Source organism: Gobio gobio (genome assembly GCF_949357685.1).
Source record: "Gobio gobio genome assembly, chromosome: 8".
NCBI classification, from domain to species: Eukaryota; Metazoa; Chordata; class Actinopteri; order Cypriniformes; family Gobionidae; genus Gobio; species Gobio gobio.
This window is the reverse complement of record NC_137114.1, coordinates 24559426-24571749: the sequence shown is the minus strand read 5'-3', so window position 1 is coordinate 24571749 and position 12324 is coordinate 24559426. Positions and strand designations below refer to the sequence as shown.

Below are 12324 nucleotides of genomic sequence, written 5' to 3'. Positions count from 1 at the left end.
TTTTTTCTATACTGCTGTTTGCCATGTGGCTTGAATGCCCTGCTTCAAGAGGCGTGTCTGCGGTGAGACTTCAGTAAAAACGCCCACTGTTGTGATTGGCTGACATCTTTGCATTTTAAATGAGCGGAGGGGGCGTGGTTTAACGAGGTCTACGAGGCAGGAGCAGGCACGAGCTCAGCTGCTGCCAGAGAGACGGATGGACCTGAGTTCACTTCACATCAGTTTTCAGCATGTCTGAACTGTTGTAGTTACAGCATATACTTCAGGTTATTAGTCTATTTCTAGTCGGAGGGACTGTCACTCATGTCAGAAAGTTAGTAACTTTAGTAAATTATGGATCAGCGCTGACTGGAGACGCGAACCCTTTAGAACGATTCAGTCCGATTTGGTGAACTGGTTCGGTTCACTAAAAAGAACCGATTCAAAAGAATGATTCGTTCGCGAACCGGACATCACGGAGACGGAGCGATTGCTAACAAAGTTATTTATAGTAACTACTGAGTTATGAGAGCGCTGTCAGTCAGCGCGAGTTTATTGTGTTTGTATCTGAGAGTTCTGAATAAACACGAGTCCCAGTCACACAGAGTCCGTCTTCATCATTATTACCAACTTTGTAACACATGCAAAGTACCATTACAGCTGTCGAGATGAACGAGTTAAAAGTAAGTGTTGATAATAGCATTATTTTTTAAATAAAATAAAAGCGTCAGTGACGCGCGTTGAGTTCACAGCGCAAACAAAGACACAACAGCAGTAATCGAATGTAATCCAGTTTATTGTGGGGCTAGGCTGGCTAGCCCGGATATGCTCACGCTTACCCCCTGTCTGCTTAATCTCACGCCGCGTTTGGTGCCTCCGCTGTGGGCCAGATGCAGTACTGGGGGTCGGGGATGTTGAAGGCCGAGTCAGTGCAGCCCGAGCTTCGGCGTGTGTGAAGTTTATCTCTAAAGATCTGACTCTGCCGATGTTGAGCAGAAACTCATGACTGTATGCACATTTTAGAACCGATAGACGCGACGAGGACGTACAAAAACACTGACTCACAAGATAGAAAACACCGTTCTGTCTGGAGAGAGAGAAGCCGCTGCGTGTGCAGGAATAATAAATAATTAGCTACACATCAGAAATCACTGATCACAGATCAGAAGGAACTGAAAAAAGACTTCTGTTTTCATTTGTACATCCAAACACTGAGAAACTGCCAGCATTCACTCGTTCACAAGCAATGATCTCTATTCTCTCAAGCGTTTGCATGGGCGTGACAGATTCTCTGGGCGGAGGAAAGGGAGGAAACCGTTCCTGCTTGGACGTCAAACCAGGAGACTTCAGGATTGGCTCGTCTGGCCTGTCATTTTCTCAAAGGCAGAGAAAGACAGCCAGAACTCGGGTTTACACCGATCAACATTTCTATCCACTTGGGGACAATATTCAGGCTAGGGGAACTCATATTAATGTTGAAAAACCTCATAAAATGATAATTTAATGCCATGGGACCTTTAATACTTAAAGACTTAAGGCTATTCATTTTCAAACTTAAACATTTTATATTTTAATCTGGACTAAATTACATGCCCTAGATATTGTTTGAATATGTTCTGATTGTTATTCAGTCACACACTTTACAATAAGGCTCCATTATTTAACATTAGTTCATTCATTAACAAACTGACAACGAAAAATACTTCTAAAACGTGTATTAATCTTAGTTAAATGTAAATTTCAGCATTTAATAACACATTATTAATATCAAAAGTTGTAACTATTATTTAATGGACCTGAGCTAACACTAACTAACAGCTGCTTTTTAAACTAACATTATCAAAGAATAATAACTGTAAAAAATATAACTTTGTTGATGTCAATGCATTAACTAGCGAGACCTTATTGTAAAGTGTTACCTATTGTCCTTTATAATTCACTAGCTCTTTAATCTGTTTTAAATATTTGTTTACTTCATACATTTTTGTTTATTTCTTAATTGTATTTAAATGTTTGGTTCTTTTTGTTATAAGAAAGTTATTAAACCTGTTATAGTATGACAACACTTTTTTTGCAACAAATTTCAATATCGTGATAATACCGTATACTGTGATAAAAGCTTCGGCAATTAATCGCAACACGAAAATGTTACACCGGCACATGCTACATGTGACACCACATTTATGTGTTAAGCCCTTTTTTGGAAACTAATTTTTGCGACATTTGAAGCATTGATACAGAATGTATGTGCTAAAGTTAAACGGAAAAAGATGGTCTCAACACTTGAAAAAAATTCCATTAGCTATATCAATAACCATTTTGAAGTGATAAACCCTTTTCCGCAAAACATAAGTAAATAAATAAATATATCAAAACCTTGGATAGAAACCTGGCAATTGACAGTCAGAACTACCTGGTAAAAGGGGATTACAATGCAAAAATAGTTATCAATATTTTGGTGAACAAGTAAATGTAAAATGTGTTATCTTAAATCTGCTAAAAGACCTTTACAAAGTTTACAGCAAAATAAAAAATGCTGTCAAGTTTCCATGAAATGGAAGTAGTGATAGATTTTCATTCATGTTGGTTATTTGTCTTTACAAAACACAATTACAACAAAATTTCAATACTAAATGTATTTTTATTCTGCAATAATAACTGGAGATATATATATATACATATATATATATATATATATATATATATATATATATATATATATATATATATATATACACACAAATTATATTAGTGCAAATAAAAAGCATAATGCAAATAAATGTATTATAAGTGCTTTGCATTCCCCTAAGAGCGATCCATAAAGTTATAACACAATTATGCAAGAAATTAATAATGCAAGCTGAAGTGAATATAGCTGTCATTTCTAAGGCGGATCAGACCGTGCAGGTGTTTCACACACCCTGCAAACACCAAACGCATTTCACAACACCTTTATGCATGCAATTAGTAAACAATGCAACACATTTACAGACACCATTAAAGCCTTACAATGATTTTGCATGGAAAAAAGAGAGGCTTACACTCTGACAGCAGGTTGGCTTTCTCAGCTGATGTCTTTGTGCTCCTTCACTGCTTTTTCTACAGCCACAACCAGCACAAAATAAAATTTTGATCACACATCAGCTGTCATTTATTCCTTTGACAGTGGTTTATCCCGTGCAAACCCAGATAACACCCCTAAGGGGGTGTTTACAGGCTAAAATGCATTGCACACCACCACAGCTCCTCCGTTAGTCTAGATCCAATGCATAACAGCACGTCCGATCTCACCACGCAATGGGCTATAATAACACATAACCAAACTACAGCAGTAGAATCTGAAATGGGTTATGAATCAGATTTATATAGAGGCTGAAGCGGTTTACGAGCAGCTAAGCTAAGCTAACAGAGCTAAAACACAAACACACTCGTATGCATGTACACATACACGAGGCATCAGAAAAGTGCACGGCCCTCTTTTGCAATGAAAACGACCACGATAACACACGTTACACGTAAACCAACAACAACTGTCATTGCGATTTGGATTTTGAGTTAAGAATGAACAGATTTTGGGGGGGGGGGGGGAGACAGTGAGAGTCAGATGTTCTCGCATGGGTTAACAGAAGAATAGACAACCAACCGCCGAAAAGGAAAAAGCACCTACTAAAACAGCAGCGAAAATGACAATTCCCATTAACGGACTCCAATCGGCGGAGGTCGATTCCACGCGCGTGCGAGTTAAATTTAAATAGTGGTTTACCTTTTTGGAAAAAGTGCGCGCTCCACTCGCTTCTCCCACCACTGTGATCCTCCAGTCGGCTTCAAAATGGCGCCAATTTGTCCCTATCTGCACCAGTCAGTGCAGCTCCGCTCAATACAGACCCCCACTTCTCTCCTCCACTCGAGTTTATTTATTTAAGTGCATGACTGTGTTTTTTGTGGCAATATTGGCGGTATTGTTTTGGAAAAATGAATAAACTGCTATAACAGTAATGTAAATGGCCAGTGCATAAACGAGCGTATACGTTGAGTCGCTAAGCAGGCGGGAGAGTGTGGTGTAACAGCGACATCTATAGGTCATGGAGGACGACAAGCAGTCTCCGCCTTCACACACATTTATGACAGCTATTTATGACAGATGGATACGGCAATGCACTGCACCACCAGTGCTACTATTATGTTATTGTTGACTAAACCCAAACATATAAAAAAATCGTTTTCTGCTATTTAAATTAAATGTAATATAAATATTAAATGAAAACAATTAGACAATTAGGAGCACACACACACACACACACACACACACACACACATATATATATATATATATACTTGTCTAAAAAGCGAGTAAATCACTCCAGAAAAATCTTCACTATAATGTCTAAACGCTATTCTTTGTTGTATTTTCCTGTCAAAATAACGGATTTCGGTTGGAATTATTCAGCTTTTAAAACAGAAGTTATGCCGGTTTCTGCGGTAGTGGGCGTAACTACACTGTAAAAAAAAATATTTTCACGATTTGTTATCACAACTTTTTATCTTTTGTCAAAAAATGTGGGTCAGATAACATATTTTGAGTTTCTATTTATTAAACCAATCTTCTTCATTGTATTAACTCAAATTTTTAATTTCAATGAACTCAAAATTTTAAGGTAACCAGGTAACTTACTTTTTTAAGTTAAACCAACAATAATGTTTTAGTGTAATGCGCAAACGGCAATCACATTGGCTGGCACTCATCTATTACCGTCCCTGTTTTGATTTCAGAAAATCAGTTTGAGCGAACGCTAACGCGAATAACTCAATAAACACTGAATGACCAACAATATGTTAAGCACCACTATTAGTCCTAAGTTCAGTTAAAATGACAAATATGCATTCATACATGGTTAACAAGTTTTAGTTCCAATTACTAAATTTCTATCATTAAGCTCTTGATTATCATATCATAATATAATGCTTGAGTGGTGCTAAGAGTGTACGTTCAGATATTTCAAAAGCTGTGCCATTTTGCAAAGATGCTGATTTGGTGGAATCATATAAAATGAGTATATCAGTCTGGCGAGTAAACAAAAAAAAAAAATACTAGCCAATGGTGATTCAATTGCCAAAGGGTGCGTAGAGGGTTACCACTTTATTTCAGTCATTTAACATTTATAATATTTCAAGTTTTTTAACTTTAAATTTTTTATCTAATTTTATATTTTATTTCAATTATTAACTGACAATAACACTGTTTCTGACCCTGAGAGGGAAGCAATGCTTATCCAAGATATTTACTATAATAATAATGTAGAAATCTAATGCTGCTTTGGGAACACAGAAGAAAAAAAAAAATTTATATATATATATTTTCAGCTTTTTGAATAACCCACACTATAAATGCCACAACTTATATTGAGTGGGAAAGCATTGCAATTAACTGCAATGTCCAATGTGTAAGAAATGAATTACTGGCATCATATAAGAAAGCAGCTTTTATTTAAAAAAACAAAACAAAAAAAACAAGCTTTTAAGAAAAGGTGTCTTGTTCTGTACATAAACCATCAACAAAGTACAACACCATAACATGTAAACCCTGAGATTAGATCAATGTCTAGTAGATTGAGCTGCTGGTCTTTGGAAAAATAACAAAATGGTTAAAAATACATACACTGTATGTGCTGTTCTGAATTCAGCATGTCACTACAGATACTAATTTTTTATTTATTATGCCTTGGAATGCATCTGGAAGCTCAGCACAAATTGTATGTGCCAGACTGCATAAAGGTCAAAGGCTTTATCAGACTCTAATGGTCTTATCTTCCCAATGGTCAACACGTTTTAATGTGGTGATTTAGACAATTAATCTATATTAAAATGGGCAGCAAAAAACATTTTCATGTGCACACTAACAGTACAGTGCAGAAGATACAAAAGAAAGTGATAATATTTAAACAGACAGTCTCATCTAAACAGAGCATTTTTGAAATTCTGCGGTCTTCTCAATGTTCATTAAAACCACCACACCGTCATTAAAACACATTTGGCTGCATCAATATATTACAACTGAAGAAAATAAACCTATTATATTCTAAAAGATCATATGAAAAGTTTCTCTTTCAATAAGAGCTAAATGGCATCGGTTCTCCTTTAATGGCCTTTGTTTTTATGGGGAGGAACAACAGAATTCATCACAATGTCAACATTCACCGGCCACTCGAAACCATCCAGCATCTTTGCAATTGATTCTCGCAGGACTCCGTGCTTGTTCCTCCTGTTGATTAAATTAACAGACAGGAAATGACCAGGATATCCTCTATTAGACTGCTATACAAAGCCTGTCGTAAATGAAACAAATAAAAGAAAGTAACAATATCTCTTAATTCAACCAGAGTCAGCTGGTCTTATTCACAAGGATTTAAAAGATACTCACTGATCCCCACTGATATCCACTTAAACACAACTGAATTACAAACCTCGGTACCTCTGAAGCCAAAACCTGATCCAAAGTCAATAGTCTTTCTCATTCAGTGATTAATAAAAGTCATTGTGTTCCTTGCCTAACATGAGACCCAAAACTATTAACAGACTTACTTTTCTAATTGTTCAGGATCATATTTCCAGCAGGTATCTGGCTCAAAGAAGTCCACTCTGTATCCGTTCTTTAAAGCCTGTGTGAAATAAAGTAAATTAATAAAAATGTGTTACTAACATATAGCTTATCGTTCATTTAGCAAATAACCAGAGAAACGTAATGTAATGTAATACAAGATCTCTGGAATCAAACATTTGGAAATGTTCTAAAGCACTCCTAATAAAAGTTATAGACAGGGGTTGGTTGCATTTCAGACAGTTTTCAAAGCTAGTATAAAGCCTTAAAGCCTTATGTTTAAAAAACAAAAAAAACATAAAAGCATTACTAAACACCAACTCACCATTTCAACATAAGGCTTCATCTCCCAGGCTTTAACATTAGTGTTGTCGATGACAACAGGTGAGCAGCCCTCCAACATCGCCTGTTCAGCTTAGAAATGACAAAGCCATAAACAATTTAAAAAAAAAACGTCATGCTCTTTCTCTAAACATTTTAAATGGTCAAATTTTACACAAGTTTCCATTCTTGAAAATGTCTGAACAATTTCGGTAACCAGTGAATCTCACAAAAAGGTCCTGGTCATATATGACCTCAAAAGCAAAAGAAGTTTGTTTGCACTGTAACATTATTTTCATGACAGTTAAGCAATTTAAACATATAAATATAAATTCCTGCTTTTTCATAATTCAAATTACATTATATGTATGTGTATATCATTGATGTTTGATAAATAAATCCAATCTTTATTTAATCCTTGTTTTACTGTAATGTTTTGCAGCAATGACAATCAAAGGTGAATCACCACTGAAAAGAATTACAAAAAATAATAGTCCTAAAACAGGGTTAATTTACTTTATATAGTTTATTAAAACATATAATTTATTTATTTTGGGTTGAAATATTACCTGGACATATTTTCAAAAGAGTCAACTAATGTTAAATAAGTATTTAATATAATCATAATATATATATATACTAGGGCTGTCAAAAGATTAATCGCGATTAATCACATTCCAAAATAAAAGTTTGTGTTTACATAATATATATGTGTGTACTCTGTTAATTATTATTTATATATAAATACACACACAAGCATGTATATATTTAAGAAAAAACTTTTATTTTTATATATAAAACATTTATATTTATATATATTATAGATTATATAAATGTATATACAGTATATACATGCAAATATTTCTTAAATATATACATGAATGTGTGTGTATTTATATATAATAATTAACAGAGTACACACACATATATTATGTAAACACAAACTTTTATTGTGGATGCGATTAATCGCGATTAATCGTTTGACAGCCCTAATATATACACATTAGGGCTGGGCAAATTAACGCGTTAACGCGGGCGATTAATTTTTTCAGCTTAACGCAATTAAAATATTTAACGCAAATAACGCAGCGTCCGTTTTTATATCCATTTTTGCTTAGTGTTACATGATCATCACTCTTATTCATGTAAATGCTTCCAAGCGTGACAAGACACAAGCAAACGCGCTGTATGCCAAAGTCCTGTGTGTGTGTGTGTGTGTGTGTGTGTGTGTGTGTGTGTGTGTGTGTGTGTGTGTGTGTGTGTGTGTGTGTGTGTGTGTGTGTGTGTGTGTGTGTGTGTGTGTGTGTGTGTGTGTGTCAGTGTCCTGTCTGTGTGGATGCGTCTCGTGTCAGCTAATCAAGGGACACACACACACACACTCGACGCATAGATAGACTCGCGTCAGTTTCCTGCTCACATCGAGTTCTCTTTTGCTCTTGAACAAACAATAACACAGAGGATTTTGAGTATTCTCATATTAGGAGTCTTAAATTAGTTAAATAACGTCTTAAATGAACTTAAAGAGTTGTGAGGAAATGAGATGCGCGGGACAGCGCGTGAGATCCGCGGCTGTTCTTAAAGTGACAGGAGCACTGATGATGCCTGTCATTAATGTTCATCAAAGAACAACGGGAACAGAGAAAATTTTTGCTTTAATGATGATTCATCTATATTTAATTCATTATTTATGCAGTTAAGAAAGATAACTATTACATTTCTGTATATGTATAACAGGGAAGGCCATGGGTAAATATAACATTTATTATTTTGGGTTTATGTAAAGATTGTTTTATGTTCACTTAAATTAAAAGTAGTTTTTTTAAAGCCTAATAAATGTTGAAATTGGGAGCTTTCAGTTATACTGTAATGTAACGTCATTAATGTTTCATAGACACTTTAGTATCAGTGATACTGGCCTTCATTCATAAAAATATGACAATACAACACATATTTAAAATATGCTGTCTTTAAATTCTTTATACATTAATTTGGAGAGTAACTGAAATTATTACAATATCAAAATATTAAAAACGTAAAATATTAAAAACTTGCGATTAATCGCGATTAATTAAAGAAAAAAGTGCGATTAATTAGTTAATTTTTTTTAATCGATACCCAGCACTAATACACATACATACTTACACACACACACACCAGCCACTTTATTAGGTACACCTGTTCAACCGCATGTTTACACAAATATCTAATCAGCCAATCACATGTCAGCAACTCAATGCATTTAGGCATATAGAGGCTGCGTCCGAAACCTGGAAAATGCTGCCTTCAGAGGACACATTTCAAGGTCGGAAGGCATCAAGGCACGGCCGAATCTAATGTTAGCTTCACTTCCTGTCTCCTGAGAGACCTTCATCTGATCGATTTTTGAAGGCATTATATTTGTATCCTTTGCTGCCTTTGATATCCCACAATCCTGTGCGTTCCATTCTGTGACAGTTGAGCTAGGGAAAAAAGATGGTGTCTGAAAGTTGCGTTTGCTGGTCAGTTTGTGTGTAAATGTACGTTTTTTTTACCAACATTTTCAACTTCTGATGTCATATCTAGCGAGAAATTACTAATGTAGTAATTCAATATTTGTTTAGTTCTCACCAAAGTTCTCCCTGTTTTGCTCTATTAAAGGGTTAGTTCACCCAAAAATGAAAATTCTGTCATTAATTACTCACCCTCATGTCGTTCGACACCCGTAAGACCTCCATTTATATTCGGAACACAAATGAAGATATTTTAGTTGAAAGCTGATGGCTGAGAAAGGCTTCAGATAGGCCTCCATTGGCATTCAGTACATTTATACTCCCAAGACCCATAAAAGGCACTTAAAACGTTGTTACAAAGTCCATCTCACCACAGTGGCTCTACAATAATTTTACGATGTGACGACAATAGTTTTTGTGCGCAAAAAAAAATCAAAATAACACCTTTATCCAACTTGTTATTGTCTTCCGTGTGTGCCTCCACGATGCATGCGCGAGAATGTGACGCAGATCCGGCGTTGACCTTTTGCTTACATTAGTTAACATAGTGTTCGTTTTTCCTGAAGTATTGATCATTTCATTACTCATTTTGTGAAATTAGGCTCGCCCACCAATAATCATGTTAAATAAATGTGATTGTGAAATGTTTTTTTGCCATAATTGAGCAGCCCTACTCAAATGGCCTCCATAGTCACCAGATCTCAATCCAATAGAGCAGCGCTGGGATGTGCTGGAACCGGAGATTCACATCATCGATGTGCAGCCATATACATCTGCAGCATCTGCACGATGCTATCATGTCAATATGGACCAAAATCTCTGAGGAATGTTTCCAGCAACTTGTTGAATCTACGCCACCAGGAATTAAGGTGGTACTAGCTAGGCGTACCTAATAAAGTGGCTGGTTTCTTATATGTTTATATGAATATATAGCCTGGATATATTTAGATTTCACCCAACTAATGTTAAATTACATATTTTATATATAATATAATATATTATATATGATTAAAGTATTAAATTGTAGGATGAAAATGCTTCAGGGTCCAATGTATAAAAATATGCAACTTTCCTCACCTCTCTTCTGATTCCAGTCGTGCGCGTCCCCAAGCAGAGCAGAATCAAAAACATATCTGTTGTCTTGGACAAAGTAGTCATCTGTGCTCAATATGACTCCATTGGGACCAGTGGACAGGAGCTCTCTGAGAGAAAAGTAGTGTCATATTAAAATTTCAGTTCTCTGCACACCAAAACTAATCAAAACATTATGTTGAGACAATGTTGTCAGCACTTAACCAATCAATACAAGTATTACTTGTAACACACTTTTAGAATTTAATCAAACATTTGGCCACTGATTAGGTGTAGACAAAACAATGAGGTTTTTTCTCTACATATTTAGTTTTACTCACCTGCCCAAAGTGGATTTCCCAGATCCCGGGACTCCCCTCAACAATATGAGCTCCAAATGTTGATATTGGTCTTTTTCATGATCGTGCTTCTTCCAGTGTGTGACAGGTGTTTCATATTCCTTGGAGAATCCAGGATGCTCCGGTGACTGTTCATGCCATCTGTTTGAAGGTAATGGTGGCCCTTCCCATGGGCCCCAGCTCTTATTGTTGTTGTTCGTATGAAGACTGTGGAAGTTCTCCTGGGGTCTCATGTCTGGAGGATACATGATTGCACCTCCAGAGGTTGGGGGAGGGAAGAACTGAATCCTTGGGTTTGGAGGAACCCATGGTGGAGGTGGATGCCATTGTCCGGGATGTCCTCTTCCACCAAAGTCATCCGTATCCCATTGTAAGCGAGGTCTCCATCTCTTTGGATCTTTTGGGTTGTGTTCATGTGGATCCGGGTAGGGTCTGTAGGCTCTGCTGTGATCAGTTACGACAACAGGAATGTTCGTCCTGTTTGGTAGGTTGTTTTCGGGCTTGCAGGATGAATGGCGGCTATGCTTTTTAACCGATTTGGTGTCACCATCAACCTTATCTACTTCCTCAAGCTCTTTGTAAAATTCACAAAGCTCCTGATCGATAGAAGATTTGGGGCGACGCGCAGGCCCAATAAATGCAGTGCTGGTGACACCCAACTCTCTAACGACACGTTCTCTGTCTGTTTGGCTTGTACTCTCAATGGAACATGTGTTAACTTTTTTCACATTAGCGCCTGTTTGTATTTGTGTTGAAGGATCCAGTTGTCCTCCATCTGGATTGACATTCTGTTGTGTCTTGAAACGACTTTCATCAGGTAAATAAGCAAATTCAGTGCGGTTAATCGTCTGGTTATTGAATGATTTAGACACTGGGGTCACTCTGACACCATGTGAGCAAATTTGTGGTGTGGTTTTATATGGGTCCTCTAACTTTCCACCATTAGGTGGAGAAGTAGATTTACTGGTGTTCACATTTGGCATCTGTAAAGAATAAAACAGAATAAACGCCAACAAAATCACATAGCATTGCAATATCGTGTACATTTACAGATTCATTGATTATACCAAGATGAATAAAGTAGTCAAAGTAGGCCAACCTTTTAAGCATCAGATCACAGGTTAGTCATAACATAAGAATGTATAGACGTTTATATCTGTCTGCTTGACAAGCATCTTTTACTATTTAAAACAACACAGAAGCAGTTTTGATAATCAGGTCCATGTTTCAATGACTATATATACTACGAATGATATTTTCTGAAATCGATAAAATTACGCTGAAAAGCTTTACCTGACGTGTGGAAAAACGTGTAAGCACAAAGGTTAATTAAATGTTTTGATTATCGACGTACATATCTGATAGTACAGTAGAGTGGAGCCAGGCGCCTAGACACACAACAACACAACAAAGGCGGAATAAAAGACTTTTCAAAATAAAAGTCGAGTAAACTATAAAATAAAATAAAATAAATAAACAAAATAAAACAATAAAATAAAAAGTAACAAAA

At 36.2% G+C, this 12324-nt stretch overlaps 2 protein-coding genes across 5 annotated transcripts in view; both read right to left on the bottom strand.

The window, feature by feature from the left end:
* Positions 1-3982, bottom strand: part of pds5b (PDS5 cohesin associated factor B) — a 55036-nt gene extending 51054 nt beyond the window's left edge. The window contains exons 1-2 of one of the 2 annotated variants that reach the window (XM_079824557.1): positions 3743-3810; positions 3021-3078 (exon numbers count right to left, since the gene is read on the bottom strand). The gene's annotated coding sequence lies outside the window, so the exon portion shown is untranslated. Of the gene's footprint in view, positions 1-3020; positions 3079-3742 lie in introns of both variants that reach the window. The other variant, XM_079824556.1, reaches the window with a different exon arrangement.
* Positions 3983-5443: 1461 nt separating this feature from the next.
* On the bottom strand, positions 5444-12229 carry n4bp2l2 (NEDD4 binding protein 2-like 2). Of its 3 annotated transcripts, XM_079823212.1 has the most exons (7): positions 12108-12229; positions 11914-11995; positions 10797-11797; positions 10462-10586; positions 6900-6988; positions 6559-6635; positions 5444-6238 (listed from the first exon to the last, which is right to left on the bottom strand). In XM_079823212.1, exons 3-7 carry the CDS (start codon positions 11795-11797, stop codon positions 6115-6117), a joined length of 1416 nt encoding a protein of 471 aa, XP_079679338.1. In that variant the 5' UTR covers positions 11914-11995; positions 12108-12229; the 3' UTR covers positions 5444-6114. The 3 variants fall into 3 exon arrangements, with proteins under 3 accessions (XP_079679338.1, XP_079679337.1, XP_079679339.1); XM_079823211.1 differs by lacking the exon at positions 11914-11995; XM_079823213.1 differs by lacking the exon at positions 11914-11995 and having other exon boundaries at positions 12169-12228.
* Between the last annotated feature and the right edge of the window lie 95 nt (positions 12230-12324).